This window comes from Sparus aurata, unplaced genomic scaffold (assembly GCF_900880675.1).
Source record: "Sparus aurata unplaced genomic scaffold, fSpaAur1.1, whole genome shotgun sequence".
Lineage (NCBI taxonomy): Eukaryota > Metazoa > Chordata > Actinopteri > Spariformes > Sparidae > Sparus > Sparus aurata.
The window spans coordinates 112148-126943 of record NW_022045113.1 but is presented as its reverse complement, the minus strand read 5'-3'; the positions used below and the strand labels follow the sequence as shown (position 1 = coordinate 126943).

The following is a 14796-nucleotide window of genomic DNA, read 5'->3' as shown; positions in this document are numbered from 1 at the left end:
GTGAGACTGCTGTTTGGGTTTTGTTGGTCCTGACACTGCAGGAAAGCATCTTCTCACTCACATCTGTATTTCTGCATCTCTTTTCATTTGAGTGGTCCACGTATCAGAGTATTGGTCACAGCCTGATGTAAAATATCTGCCTTGGGCAGCAGCAGACACGTCCCAACTGGCCTCCTGTGAGAAAACCTGCCACTGTCTCGTCCTATCACTGTCGATCTCTCATTCCCCATGCCTTTAACTACAAACAAACGTCCAATACTTCCATGAGGGATGGAAATTCCAGCCCACTGGGTACTTTCTGATGCAGTTGCTCAATGAATAGTGTTGTGAATTCATTGTAACTCATCCACAACTCAGATGAGATAGTGATCACATGGATCCACAGAGTCCTTCTGTGTAAATGTCTTGGATTGTACTGATCCTCCTGGAAACAAGAGTTCAGCTCTGTCAGCTGTCTGTCAGGATATCATTCCAGATGTGTTTGAGTCGTGTCATCATTATTTTTATTTTTTTGCATCAGCTGTTCCGTTAGCTTCAAAATCACACTGTGAATTGTCTCCAAACTGAGCATGGCTCTCTATTAGTCCCTCAGTTAGGTCAATGAACTTGAGAAACTGATAATCTTTGGCTTTGTAAACCCTGTGTGTCCAAATTGTTCAACTTAAATCATTTCCCAAATGTGACGAGTAAAAATCTGAACTATGTTGTTTGTAGCTGTTGCAGCAGGGACTGAGCCTCAACCTTTGTTTGACTGCTGCCCTGACCAGTGCAATTTTTGCCATGAAGTGCAGCAATAGCATGCTCTTATCTACGCTGCCATCCGTCCGCTTTTGAAAACAAAATTTCCCATCCACGGGGCCAACCAAAGCAGTCTCATCTGCTTCTTTGTTCATTGTTGTTGTCTGAAGTCTTGACCGTTAGTTGGTGCTCCAGTATAATCGGTACCCCTGAAACTCTTCTAGTGAGAAACGTTCCGCGGTGCAAAAATAAGTGCGATTAAAATGCGTTACTGACTACACACCTGTTTCAACTTGATCAGACTGTTTTAACTGAATCATGCTGACTTCATCATATTTCTGAGTGGTGATGATGAGTGTGTGTTCATACTGAATGGAGGCTGTTTGTTCTGCACATTACATTTAAAACTTTTTTGTATTTTGCTCCTTTGCAGCAAACACACACACACTTCATATCAAATTTATATTTTCACTTAGCTTCATATTTATGATAAGTGTTATTTATAAGCTCCTTTGTTTGTCCTGCAGTGCTACACTCCATGAAGTATTTCATGACTGTATCAACTGAATTCAAAACCTCCCAGAACTTGTGGCAACAGTAGTAATTGATGAACTTCTGATGGGGTCCTGTGACAGCAACAAAGGCCTGCATGTAAAGGACGTTGCTAAATCATTCATCATAAAGTATCCTGAGCAGTTGGAGTGGTACAAACAAGAATGTTTCAGTTTGTTGCCGAAATTAAAACCCCGCACTGACAGTTTGATGCGTCTCTACGACCAAAGTGGAGGTACAGTATGTAACATGTTACAGTCTGTTTAACTTTTTACTGTTCTGCATCTTAGTTGTAAAGTGACCCAGGGCCTCAAGATACCAATCAGTTCAAACTCTAACATCATTTTACACATAACCTGAAATAGAGATTCATGTAAAGTAAACCATCATATCAGTTTGTCTTCAGTGGTCCAGCCACTACCTGTCATTCATCATGTCAACATTAATCAGCTGCTAGTTAGACTTGTTGCTGAAGCTGTTAAACACAAACTAATGATAATAATCTGATTCATGAACACACGACTAAAAAAACAGCAGTCATCACACAATGTACAATGTTTTTAAGATCATCTTTCCACTGAATGTTTCATCTGTGAATCAGTGTTAATTACAGTCTCTGTCTCTGTCTCAGGTGTTCATGTTTTACAGAAGGTGGAGGGCTGTGAGTGGGATGATGAGACTGAAGAGGTCAAAGGTTTCTCTCAGTTTGGTTATGATGGAGAAGACCTCCTGGAATGGGATCCGAAAACATTTACATGGATCGCTCTAAGACCTGAGGCTGTCAACATCTCAATGATGTGGTACACAAAAAAATACTTAAGAGAATCCTTCAAGACTGTTTTGACTCAGATGCTTCCTGAGCTGCTGAAGATGTATGTGGAGTATGGGAGGAGCTTTCTGCTGAGAACAGGTAGGATCACCTGACCTGATGTAGTTTATTAGACACAGTGATCTTCATATAGGCTGCTCAGACTGAACTGTCATTGTATTATTAATCCAACCTGTCTGACATCAGCTTTTTTGTAGTGGTTACATTTGTTTTAGTCCTGACCAATCACAGACATCTTTGGGTGACATCACTCACCATCAAAGCTCAGACTGTGATGTCACAGTTAGTTTAAGGAAAGTGATTTACAGTTTCAGTGTTTCACAATAGAAATAGTTCCACTGAACATTGACACTGTGATTGACGACCTGACTGTGAATCATAAGAACAGACAGACATTGTTCTTCTCTGACTGTAGTGAGTGTCTTTAGTGGTGGTGTAGTTCCCTCCTCTGTCTGTATACAGATCATGTGGAGGCTGTGTAGCAGATGTGTTGTTATGTACCCTGTCATTATTACACTGTGGTCTGGATACATGGAGCACATTACTTGGCCACCATCACCACTTTCACACCTTCTGTTATTGATTCCAAATGTAATTTCTTCATCTCTCTTTTACCTTGTTTCTTTTCCTCTCTCTCCTCTTTAATATCTCTCTCTTTACTCTCCAGAGCTTCCCTCAGTGTCTCTCCTCCAGAAGACTCCCTCCTCTCCAGTCAGCTGCCTCGCTACAGGTTTCTACCCTCACAGAGCCTCACTCGTCTGGAGGAAAGATGGAGAGGAGCTTCATGAGGAGGTGGACCACGGAGAGATCCTCCCCAACCACGATGGAACCTTCCAGATGACTGGTGACCTGAACCTTTCATCAGTCACACCTGAAGACTGGACGAGGAACGACTGTGTGTTTCAGCTCTCTGGTGTGAAGGAGGACATCATCACCAAACTGGAGAAAGATCAGATCAGAACCAATGAAGGGAAGAGTGAGATCAGAGGGTGCTGAAGGGGAGTGCATGGGAACAACAACAAAAACAGTAATGATAAACTATTATTGTATTTAACAGTGAAGCCCAGTAACATGACCGTCCTCGTCACTGCTGCAGTGGTTGTTCTTGCTCTCATTCTCATCGGTGCTGCTGGATTCATCGTTTACAAAAAGAAGAAAGGTGAGAGAGAAAAAGGAAAGATTTCACTACTTTGATTTCAGTCTTTGACTTAATTTCTTTTATTCAGGTAGCAAAATTAAAATAAGCATCAGAGAAAGTAAATACAGTTAGCACTAAACAGACTGAGTATAAAGAGATACTCAGTCTGAGTGAGTAGAGGAGAGGAATAAAGTGACTAAAGATAATCTGGCATTTACAACTGTGACTGAAATTATTTGTCTTGTTCTGATTTCAGCCATCAGCCCTCCATCCTGTAAGTAAAACTTACTTTGGTTCTATTTCAGCTGATCTGACTCACACTTCATGTTTTAGATTAAAACATTTTTCACATTATTGTGCAGATGAACCTTTTCAACACTGTTTCCTGTATTTATTGTTTATAAAAGTTCAATACAGGATGTTTGTTTCTGACCTGCAGCTCCTGACAACAGCACAGAGCTCTCTGAGCAGCTGAATCCAGAGACCTGAATGACAAACACACTCAGTGACTCTCCTGGTGACACTTTATTTAGCTTTGATGAACTAAAAGACAGTAAAAGAGTAAAAGATGGATTCTTGCAATAACAGTGAAGTTACATGTAAAAAAGGACTGATTGAAAATGTGGGACTGTTCTATGTTCTATGACTCTGATTGGTTGTTTTATTAATTGTTGTTTTCTGTCGAATTCATACTCAAAACAGGGGGGTGGGAGGGGGTCATGCTATACGAGGTCGAGGTTGTTTCTGAAAAAGTGAGTCTGGAGTCTTTTGTGGAAGATGGCGAGTGACTCTGCTGTCATGACATTGGTCGGGAGTTGATTCCACCACTGAGGCACCAGAACAGCGAAGAGTCACGACTTTGCTGAGCGACCTTTGTTGGCTCTCAGTGATGGCGGTACCATCGGCCAACTGATGTAGTGGAGCAAAGGGCTCGTGCTGGCACGTGTGCTCTGACCAGTGTTTGGAGGTAGATGGGTGCAGTTGCATTGACGGCCTTGAAGGCCTTGGGTAGATTGAAAACAAGGTGCGTTGCAGTGTTCTTGATAGGCTGCACCAGTTTTGTCGTAGAGGCTTTGTGTCCAGCCAAGATGAAGTTGCAGTACTCCAGATGGGAGATGACCAGCGCTTGGACCAGGAGTTGCGTTGCGTCCTTTTTGAGGAAAGACCAGATCCTGTGGATGTTGTAGAGGGCAAATCTGCATGATCGGGCCACATCAGTGATGTTGGGGTTGCAGGATAGTCTGTCGTCACGGATTACGCCCAGGATCCTTGCAGTTGATGAAGACGATACTCGACACTGACTGACATGTCCATGCAAGAGCAGTCTTTCCCCAGCATTAAGAGTTTTACTAAGGTTGACTTTGAGATGATGTGCAGTTGTCCAAGTGAAGATGTCTGACATTCTGAGATGCGCATTGCAACGTGGGTGTTGGAGGAGGATGGGGGAAACGAGAGGAACAGTTGGGTGTCGTCTCCATAACAGTGGTAAGAGAATCCATGTGATGTGATTGCAGAGCCTAGTTATCTAGTGTATAATGAAAACAGAAGTGGTCCTAATACTGAGCTTTGAGGGACACCAGTTTCCAGAAAGCAGAGTTTGGACAAGGAGCCATTCCATGTGACCTGAAAGGTGCGATTTGTCAAGTATGATTGAACCAGGTTAGAGCAGAGTCAGCGATGCCAAGTTCAGCCAGAGTGGAGAGGAGGATTTGGTGGTTGACTGTGTCAAACACAGAAGATAAGTCGAGAAGAATGAGGACGGACGAGCGAGACGAGGGTCTGGTGGCAGCGAGGGAATCAGTCACTGTGAGGAGGGCCGTCTCAGTGGAGTGAGCAGTCCTGAAGCCTGGCTGATTGATGGAGGTCGTTTTGAGAAAGATAGCAGGACAGTTGGTTGTAGACGGTGCATTCAAGGGTTTTAGAAAGGAATGAAAGGAATGTTTGGGAGGTTAGCTGAATATAGGGTGGGTTTCTTTAGGAGTGGCTTTACTGTAGCTGTCTTGCAAGAAGCTGGAATAAGGTCTGAAGTGAGGGGGGAGTTGATCAGGGTGGTGAGGAATGGCAAGATGTCTTGGAGAAGTGAGGAGGGAGATGTATATCGACAAATGTATGACTATGAACTGATGAGACCAAAGATGTAAATTCCTTTACACTGATGAACATGAATGAATGTTAAACTTAAATATGTTGTTTTTTCTTTTGGTGCTGCTGTTTGTTTTTTCGATAAAATCCTCACAATTAAAAAAGTTTGGTCCACATGTTCATTTGTGGCGACACTTCAATATATTACCTGAACATTCAGTATTCTCACAGAGGACTTGAATGAGGAGATTGATATCAATGTGAACTCTGAGCAGAGTTAGCTCCCAGACAAGGTTAGCTTAGCTTAACACTGAAGTTAGAGATTAAACAGAGAGCCAGTATCTCTGTTAAAGGAGCCTTCTGACAACTAAACAGCTGACTGACTGATGTCCTGTAACGCTTCACCTGTGAGGAGGTCATAAGATACGTTTAGAAAGAAAGAAACAAACTGAGACTGAGAGACTCAGAGTGAGATACATGTTGAAACATGTTTATTCACAGTAGTGATCTGAGCTGATGGTTAACACAAATTAAATACACAGGCAACATACAACAATAATATAAATGACTTAAACACAGAGGAACCCTGAGAGAAAATGATTAAATGTTACTATATAATACTCTAAATAATCAATATCACCTGTTTCTGTGTGATTCCTGACTGTTTGCTGCTCATCCTTCACTAACATCTACATGGTAATACTTAGAAATCTGTCTGCTTCATCTTAATCATTGTTAGTTAATATTGTTAATTAGTAGCAGCAAGTTATATGATTGACAGCAACCAAGCAACCGAAAACCTGTAGCCTGTTCCTGATAGGTGCATGGAAATATGTGATGTCACATGTTTTTCCCCCATTAGAGCTCTGCCCACTTCAAACATGCAGCATGTGATTCTGGAGAAACATAGTTGATTGTTGAGTCTCATTCCCAGGTCATCAAATACCAGAGCTTTGGGTCGGGCAGCTGTGAAACTCTCAGCCTCTATTTCATACATGTCTTTGCTGCCATCTAACGGCTGTTTAGTGGTATTATATACAGTATTACAAACAGGGCTGTGACACTTGTATTGTGGAGCCTGATTCTCTTTCAAGTGGATAAAATAAATATCTCACACACACACTGGGTACTTTAAGGAATCCAGGTTTGACTGGTTCTGTCCAAACTGAAACCTTTGTAGAATATATGTGCTCTGCGGTATTTCTGTCTACTTTGCTTCAGTTGAAGTCGAGGAGCTGCTGAATGATTTCAGTGGCATCTCTGTGCAAAGGATCATTGTTATCATGGTGTTATCTACTGTCTGATGTAGAATAAGTTATAGGTGGTGATACAAATGTACATGAGGACACATTCTCTGAAATCTTAACTATCCACTGAGACCAAGATCATGTAAACTCACCTGATAGTTGTGGAGCTATTTTTGTGTATGTCTGTGTAGAAAAGCCACACCTACCAGCACCATGTTTACTTCACAACATGTTTAAAAAATAAATACTTTTACACTTTACATTTATAGAATAATTTCAGGAATTTAGTCGTCAAGTGGTGAAGCCTCGACTTCTACAAGTGAGAACTTTGTCGACGAGATGGTCTACTCCTGCATGATGTGGTCAAGACATCAAGAAGTCGAGGAGTCACATCTTCAAATCAGACTTTCAGTGTGAACCTCCTGCCACGAGAATGAAGACAGCATCAACATCCGACCTGCATGAAGTCTGCTCATTCTCTCTGTGTGTTTGTGGGTTTTCTCCAGGTGCTCCGGTTTCTTCTCACACTCATTCTGTCAATAAACAATCACAATGTACTTTAGGAAACTGTGTCATGACTTTCATTAGGCTGAGAAACACCACTAGTGTAAAGTATTTCCTCAGTGTTGGTTTCAGGTTTAGTATGTGAAACTGAACTACTCAGTACTTTATATTAATGAGGGATCAAATCATGTGAAATGTGTCCGTTGTAGAGACGAGCTCAGAGAGAAATAACAGCTGACAAAGAAAACAAACACTGTACACTATCTGCTCTGCACCAAACAGCAGACAGACACAGTTAGAGACGAGCTGGTGAACATAGCGGAGCATTCAAACATTAACATGATTACACATTATGCATTCAACAACCTGTCTGCTCCTGACAGAGAAATATGCCCTGTAGGTGTATCATATAATGATAAAAACATAAAAATCAATAAAGACTCCTCCTGCTGTTGTAGCTGAATATCATCCAGCCCATCCTACTGTACTGTTCCACCTGCTTCTTCAACATGTTCTGTTAAGAACCGGGCCAGACTCACATACAGAACCAACACAGCTGCCAGGATGACTGGTCTCCCCACATCAACCTCACAGAGCTGAGCATCACGGCCATTACAACCTCAACTGAACCGGCTGGGACTGCTTCTGCTCTCATTAATGTATTGTGCCTTTGTGACCACTAGATGGCAGAAACAGGTGTCCAAGAATGAGAACAACAGGTCTGAGTAAAGCAGAGTGAAGTTTAAGGTGCAGAAAACCCAAAATGTGACGTCCCTTATATGAGGACGCAGGTTCACAGGAGGTTCACATGAGATAAAGTCTCAACACAGCAGATGTTTCTATCAATGTGTGTTTTATGTACTCGTGTTTCTCTTTTAAAGGTTTACCTTCATCCTTATGTATCAAACCAGCAGTGTGACATTAATGTGGAAGTTCTCAGGTCCTATTCATGTCACAGTAACTACAGACACACAGAGGATTTACATGTATTTACATAAAGAGATTTTTATTAAAAAACAAACATCAGTACAAAAGAAATGAAGGAGTGCAAGTGAATCAGACTTTACATGCAGTCAGTATTTACAGAAATTCAACAGAAAACATAACTTTGCTTTCACCTTGTATTTAATATAACAAAGTATATATAGTATGATATTTCTGTAGCAATATTTAAAAGAATATTATATCGATGCACTGAGAGTTTGAAGAGAAAAGACATCATGTAATAACTTTAAATATTATACTGTAGAATATTGTATAGAAAATTACAGTTTTTCCTTATTATAAACCAGGTTTAACATACATGTTTGTGATTTCAACACAAGCTGCTGTCACAGATTAAATAAATATACAAGCAAAATAAAGTTTGATCATTTTTGTATTAAGAAGTTACCAAAACATCTGCAGCAAAGTCTTTGGATTATTCTGAGTCGACATTTGTTTTGTACTTTGTTATTTATTTATGATTTGAACACCAGAAAATGAAATGTACTTTAAACTAAATGAAAGCAGCTGTAGAGGAGTGAATACTTTTGTTGTCTTGTCGTTGTCTCTGTTGTTCCTCATGACGTCTCTGTGAGCAGGGCGGTGTGTTTGTCAGTCATGTTTCTGGATTCAGTCTGTTGACAGCAGCTGAAAGGTCAGAAACATTCTGTTAGTTCTCTTCTCCTGCACAGAACATCTCAGCTCTCAGCAGGGTGGGCAGGAAACTAAACTGGGAATCTGATGAACCAACTTAGAAATGATGCAACACGTTTGTTCATCATCAAACTGCTAATTAAAAACAAACACAATCTGCTCATTTGTGCATCTGGTTGTTTGAAACACACAACAGACCTCACTTTGAGTGTCTGACCCACGACTATTGTTGTATTCACTGAATCCATGATGACTAGATCAACCTCGACATACAGAAATACATATGTGGTGTGTTATGAACATACCTGCCATTCATTCTATTACTTGTAACACAACAATTAATAACACAAACAAGTGGTCCAACCTGATCATACAGATGATGTACTGTGTCTTATTTACTTCATAGTCACACAGTAACATCCAATAATGTACCTGTATGTGGTTCAGTGCTGGTTCCTGCTCCCTCCTCTTTCATCCTTTCCTTTTCTTCTTCAGAGCCATGTTCACCTGGAGAGGAAGTATTGAGTTGAGCTGCCAGATGAAAATACATTTAAAAAAAAAAATTATATAAAATATTCCTTATTGCTTATTGTACTTAAATGATGTATGAGTAGGCTAGATTCACAATAATATTCTTTATCTGGGAAAGAAAGAGCTGCCAGCCCACTTTTTTCACCTGGCTCCCACTGAAAAGCTTTTTAATCTACAGTGTGCTCAGATCAGAGACTATAGAGTAAAAATAAAATGGATTTACATGTTGGAGAGTGATTGACTGAAATAAGAAGAAAAGACAAATCATTTCACATCTTTTGTCTTATTTTCCCCACTGGATCTCTCTCTCATATAAACTGACAAATAAATCAGATTTATGTACTCTGAGCCTTCTACTGCTGCTGTTAGTAAGTACTATTAAATGTTACTCACCCTTCTTCTTCTTGTAAGCAGTAAATCCAATAGCAGCAATCATCAGGACGACAACAACAAGAGGAACCACTATGACAGTAATCAGGCTGATGTCTTTGCTGGGCTCCTCTGCTCAGCATAAAAGAGAACGATAAAAGAAGACAACATGCGCAGTTAGAACAGATGTCATGTTATTACCTTTTTAACTAGACATTAGTTGTCTATCTATCTATCTATCAACCGAGGCTAACCGAGCATTAAATACAAAGTTGAATCAGTGTTTTTTACCCCAGTTGGTTCTGATCCGATTTTTCTCCAGTTTGGTGATGATTTCCTCCTTCACACCAAAGAGCTGAAACACACAGTCGTACCTCGTCCAGTCTTCAGGTTTGACTGATGAAAGGTTCAGGTCAACACTCATCTGGAAGGTTCCATCGTGGTTGGGGAGGATCTCTCCGTGGTCCACCTCCTCATGAAGCTCCTCTCCATCTTTCCTCCAGACGAGTGAGGCTCTGTGAGGGTAGAAACCTGTAGCGAGGCAGCTGACTGGAGAGGAGGGAGTCTTCTGGAGGAGAGACACTGAGGGAAGCTCTGGAGAGAGATCAATGAAACTATTTCCAGTTTGAAACACTGAGACAGCAAACTCACTTAACTAATGCTAAGTGTACTTAAGAACAGCCAAAATGTCAGTTTCTACTGATTGGTTAGTACAACATCACATTTTACAGCTCCAGAATATAAACAAAGAAAACAATGTAATGTCAGACTGACTGGAGTGAAAACACAACAGCAGTTCAGTCTGAGCAGACTGTATGAACATGATTGTGTCCATTAAATTACATCAGGTCAGGTGATTCTACCTGTTCTCAGCAGAAAGCTCCTCCCATAGGCCAAATATTTCCTCAGCCACTCAGGGAAAATCACTTTGAGGTATTTCTCGTTCTTTGTTATTCTATATTTGTCAGCATCCCATCTCTCTTTGGTGATGACAGCCTGTTGTTTTGGAGCGATCCATGTTTCTGTCTTCAGGTCATATGACATGAAGTCTTCTCCATCATAACCATACTGATTAAAACCAATAACCTCTCCGGTCTCATCATCCCACTCACAGCCATTCATCCTCTGTAAAATGTGAACACCTGAGACAGAGACAGAGACTGAAATCAGTAATATGTACAGATTAAATCTCCAGTGAAAAGTTTATGTGATAAATATTGTCAATTGCATGACAGACTGTGTAGTGTCTGTGTGTTTCTTACACATCCCGAGCTCTGATTCAATAGTGACAGGACAGGATGGGACAGGATAAGATGCTTCCCTTTAGGCAAGTGTGGGAATGCGACAATGTAAAGGTCCACATGACCAGGAGCCGTTAATCAGCTCTGTGTGTGCGTCAAGGGTAAGCTAAAGGAAGGCCCACACACAGGTCTCTAACCTGAGGTCAGTTCTCACGCCAGAGGTTCGGAGCTGACTTAATGTATACATTCCCATATAAATATGGAGAGACCATCCAGTCCACTTTAGGCTGTAAGCTCTAAGAATTGACATCAGTACAGTTAGGTCACACACAGAAGATGAGTTATTTCATAGGGGGTGTGAGGCAGACCAACATTTCTTTCCTCCCATTGGCTAGATGGACCTTCATTCCACCAAAGTGACCAATTAAAAGAAGTAGGTAGTATGGACAATAGACTCTAAAAAGGCACGTACACCAGAGAAAGGGGTGGTGGCTACTTGTAGATTTGCTAAGATCGAAGGCCCGATAGGATTTCTGATAGAGCAGAGGCCAAAGCATTGGGCAGAAATTTGCCAGGATTTGAGAACACCAGGGAGCGGCCACACTTGGTTCGGACGCAGGCTTGAGATCTGTTTCAATAAAGCTTGCTCTATCATTCCACCCAGCCTTGCCTCTGCAGATACTTTTATTAACATACTGTAAGCCGACATCTTTGATGAATACAGCCCAGAAACTACAACTGCTGATCTCCCAGCCATGTAGTGCACCTTTTTTTTATGGGAGTCATAAACCCATATTTTATTTCTTAGTTCAAAGGTCGCAATGTGGCGGTTTACAGAACAAGGTGCCGACCATAAACTTTAAGGTCCCTGGTTGGAGTCTGGGTGACCTTTGTTACATCGCTCTCCCCTCATTTTCCGTCCAAATCTGAGAATTTGCGCCTCTAAAGCCCAATACTAACTGTCATGATCAAGGAAAAGGAAAACTGTTTTATCACAAATTTGCTTTTATTTTTTGGTCTCTGGACAACAGTTCAGTTTTGGTCATGAGTGACAATGACACTGACTGGCAGGTTTGATTCTAGGTTCTTCTGCATTAGGTTGAAAAAAATGGTAAATTCAATGGAGACAGTATATTCAGACTACCAGTGACCGAGCAACAGGCCACACAAGACATTTTACAATGAAAATTACTAAAACTTATTCTACATGTCTATGGCTGTGTTCTACACCACGTCAAAGGTTGGGATGTCCTTTTGGCAAGCATACACACAGTGCTCAGCAGTGCAGTCTCCTTATTCTATATCAGTTTTACGGCACTTTTATATTTGTAAATGTATCTAAACATTTCATCCACGAGCCTCCCACAAATACTATTATTACTCCAGAAGTGCACCCTACCCCCTTGCCCCATGGGTGCTGCCATAGTTGTGTAACGTCAGACAGCCACACTCTCATGAAGTCTTTCAAGTCTTTACAGGTTAGACTGTTAGTGGTGTCCCATTGTACCTTTACTTGAAATGTTAAGTTATGTGCTCCCTGAAAGTGTGAATGCAGGTGAATGAAAATAACCTGCTGGTGCTGTATGTGTGACCGCGACCTTAAAGTTAAACTCTCGCCAAAATGCAACCAAGGCTTTATTTGTGATTGAATATGAGTCAAACCTTCGGGTAAATGCATAATTATGACGAAAGAGGCACTTTTAAGAAAAGTGTCGATCCCCGAGTGCCACCATCAGCGAAAAGCAACATTGACATCCATGTTGAAAAGGAGCCTAATATTACAAACAATACTACAATCAGCAGCTGGAAAAGTCACGTGACATCTCGCGTGGTTAGTTTTTGCTGGAAGCCAGTATGCTACTGGTGACCTGAGAGACACAGCAGCTAATGTGAGTAGTTCAAAAACCTTTTTTTTCATAATGCAGTTGCCATTTTGACTTTCTCTTTATCAGAATGGGAGTGAGCATGTCAGACATGCACCTGGGTCACAACTGATGAGTCACTTTTGGCAAACAAATGTTATAGTGGTGCCATTATTATAATCTTGAGTGACTGTTCAGGGTCAGTTTACTTTATGCTGAGAAGTTTAGCAAAAAAATATATATATAACGTTCATACTTGCCTTCACTTTGGTTGTATTGCTGCTTCAAATCGTCCATAGTGATTTTGAAGTAGACAGAAGTCTCCTCAACGCACTGCTGAGTGTACATCTCCAAGTGCTGAGGTTCGGCTTCAAATAATTTCTTTACCCAGTCCTGTTTTGGTTCTACGATCTTTCTGTTGGTGTCGCAGTAACCAACCAGAACATCATCAACCATTACAGCTGCCATGAATTCTGGTACGTTTTGGAGCCCAGTAGATCCAGTCAAGAAAAACTTCAGGGAGTGTTTGACTGCAGGACAAACAAGGTTTATACATTCAGGATATACACACATTATCATCACTCATCACAAATATGATGTATTCAGTATTCAGTAGATGTATTTGATGGTGCACTATGTAGTTTTGTGTAAGACATTTTAATCTGAAGATAAAGATCTTCATTGACTGATTATTTTTTTTGTGACTAAACCAAATAAATGAACAAACTCTGTTTGTTTTCATGGCTGAATAAATAAGCTGACGGTAACAGTCAACACAATTCATACTGTTCAACTTTTTTTATATGTGGCGGACCCTGCCACCTTTGTAGCTTCAAACAGTGTTCTCGACCTTATTTTCCTTTTGAGAACAGCTCGTTTATTCACTTATGGAAGGAATAAATATTTCTGAGATTGTATTATTGCCTCATTAGTATTGTAAATATTTAAATTCTTTGTTTGAATTTCTCCTTCAAAACAACATAATGACCCTTTGAGTCAAAGTGAAACTAATTTAAGAATTGCCTTGTTCTTCATGGAAACGACATGCAGAGCTTTGTGCAAAATAAACAAAAGAGCTTCAAGACACAGTACAAGGTTCATTATGTTTCATCATTTCATAACAGGAATGCTAGTCATTCCCTTACGCTGCTCACAAATCAAACATTATATGGAGTAATTAATCAAACTGAGATCTTACCTGTTGATGAACTGTGACAGAAGAAAAGCAACAAAAACAACATTCTCATCTTGTTTGGATAAAGCTATGTTGGTAAAGGACCCATATTTCAGAAAGATTAGGTGAAAACTGAGTTTGTTAATCCTGAGATGAGGGAAACTCTGGGTTTTCTGTCCCAGAAGGAGCGATAACTGAATTTCTGGGTCAGTTAACTGACTGTGTGAACTTCACCTCCTGGAGGGCAGGTTTGGAGTTTCTCTCTGACTCCTCCCCTCCTGCAGACTCTGAAACCTGTCGGACACAATGATCCATTTCCTCACTCATGCATTTGATATTAAAAAACACATACTGGAACATATTACTGTGCAGATGTTTACATCCCCACTTGAGACCAGTCTGTAGTGTAAGGAAAAGCTTTAACATAAACACATTTATAATCTGTCGATAATGTAAAACAGACAATGATCTCTATGACATAATCTTTGATATACAGTTAATGATTAATTCTCAGATAAGAACAACATCTGCTTTACCACTGTGAACATTAAAGCAGCTGTTTAGCTGCACTGAAACATTCAGCCTACTGCATCACTGTAGTAATCACATTACTGTAGTAATGACTGTTGAAATCAAATTAATCTGCATAAGAAACTGATCAATGACCAAAGATCTGTAATGTTGTCATTGGAACATTTTGATCACACCATGTTAATAATAAGAAGAAACTCAGTTATTTTTACATTCAACATGTAAATACACCTGAAATTTGTCCTCTGTATTTAACCATCACTAGCTGCACATTCTAAGTATACACACTGCAAACTACGAGCAGTGGGCTATATACGGAAGTGGACTGGGCTGCCATGTGAGGTGGAGCAGATGGGGGTT

The 14796-nt window shown here is 40.6% G+C and overlaps 2 protein-coding genes across 5 annotated transcripts; one reads left to right on the top strand and one right to left on the bottom strand.

Annotated features, from left to right (window-relative positions):
• Positions 1-1270: 1270 nt before the first annotated feature.
• Positions 1271-2601, top strand: LOC115577748 (zinc-alpha-2-glycoprotein-like). The gene is made up of 3 exons (XM_030410639.1): positions 1271-1525; positions 1922-2200; positions 2582-2601. Exons 1-3 carry the CDS (start codon positions 1357-1359, stop codon positions 2599-2601), a joined length of 468 nt encoding a protein of 155 aa, XP_030266499.1. The 5' UTR covers positions 1271-1356.
• A 5491-nt stretch (positions 2602-8092) lies between these two features.
• Positions 8093-14091, bottom strand: LOC115577750 (major histocompatibility complex class I-related gene protein-like). 4 transcript variants are annotated; one of them, XM_030410640.1, is made up of 8 exons: positions 13930-14091; positions 12992-13261; positions 10492-10770; positions 9920-10222; positions 9653-9760; positions 9483-9500; positions 9161-9259; positions 8093-8722 (listed from the first exon to the last, which is right to left on the bottom strand). In XM_030410640.1, exons 1-8 carry the CDS (start codon positions 13976-13978, stop codon positions 8691-8693), a joined length of 1158 nt encoding a protein of 385 aa, XP_030266500.1. In that variant the 5' UTR covers positions 13979-14091; the 3' UTR covers positions 8093-8690. The 4 variants fall into 4 exon arrangements, with proteins under 4 accessions (XP_030266500.1, XP_030266503.1, XP_030266502.1 ...); XM_030410643.1 differs by having other exon boundaries at positions 9161-9235; XM_030410642.1 differs by lacking the exon at positions 9483-9500.
• Positions 14092-14796: the final 705 nt, after the last annotated feature.

Bases quoted from the DNA above. Each gene is read 5' to 3' on its own strand.
- LOC115577750 (XM_030410640.1), bottom strand. From the start codon at position 13,978: ATGAGAATGTTGTTTTTGTTGCTTTTCTTCTGTCACAGTTCATCAACA. The intron at 13,262-13,929 runs GTAAGATCTCAG...TTTGTCCTGCAG, and splicing joins CTGTCACAGTTCATCAACAG to TCAAACACTCCCTGAAGTTT. The intron at 10,771-12,991 runs GCAAGTATGAAC...TCTCTGTCTCAG, and splicing joins GCAATACAACCAAAGTGAAG to GTGTTCACATTTTACAGAGG.
- LOC115577748 (XM_030410639.1), top strand. From the start codon at position 1,357: ATGGGGTCCTGTGACAGCAACAAAGGCCTGCATGTAAAGGACGTTGCT. The intron at 1,526-1,921 runs GTACAGTATGTA...TCTCTGTCTCAG, and splicing joins TCTCTACGACCAAAGTGGAG to GTGTTCATGTTTTACAGAAG. The intron at 2,201-2,581 runs GTAGGATCACCT...GTCTGTATACAG, and splicing joins GAGCTTTCTGCTGAGAACAG to ATCATGTGGAGGCTGTGTAG.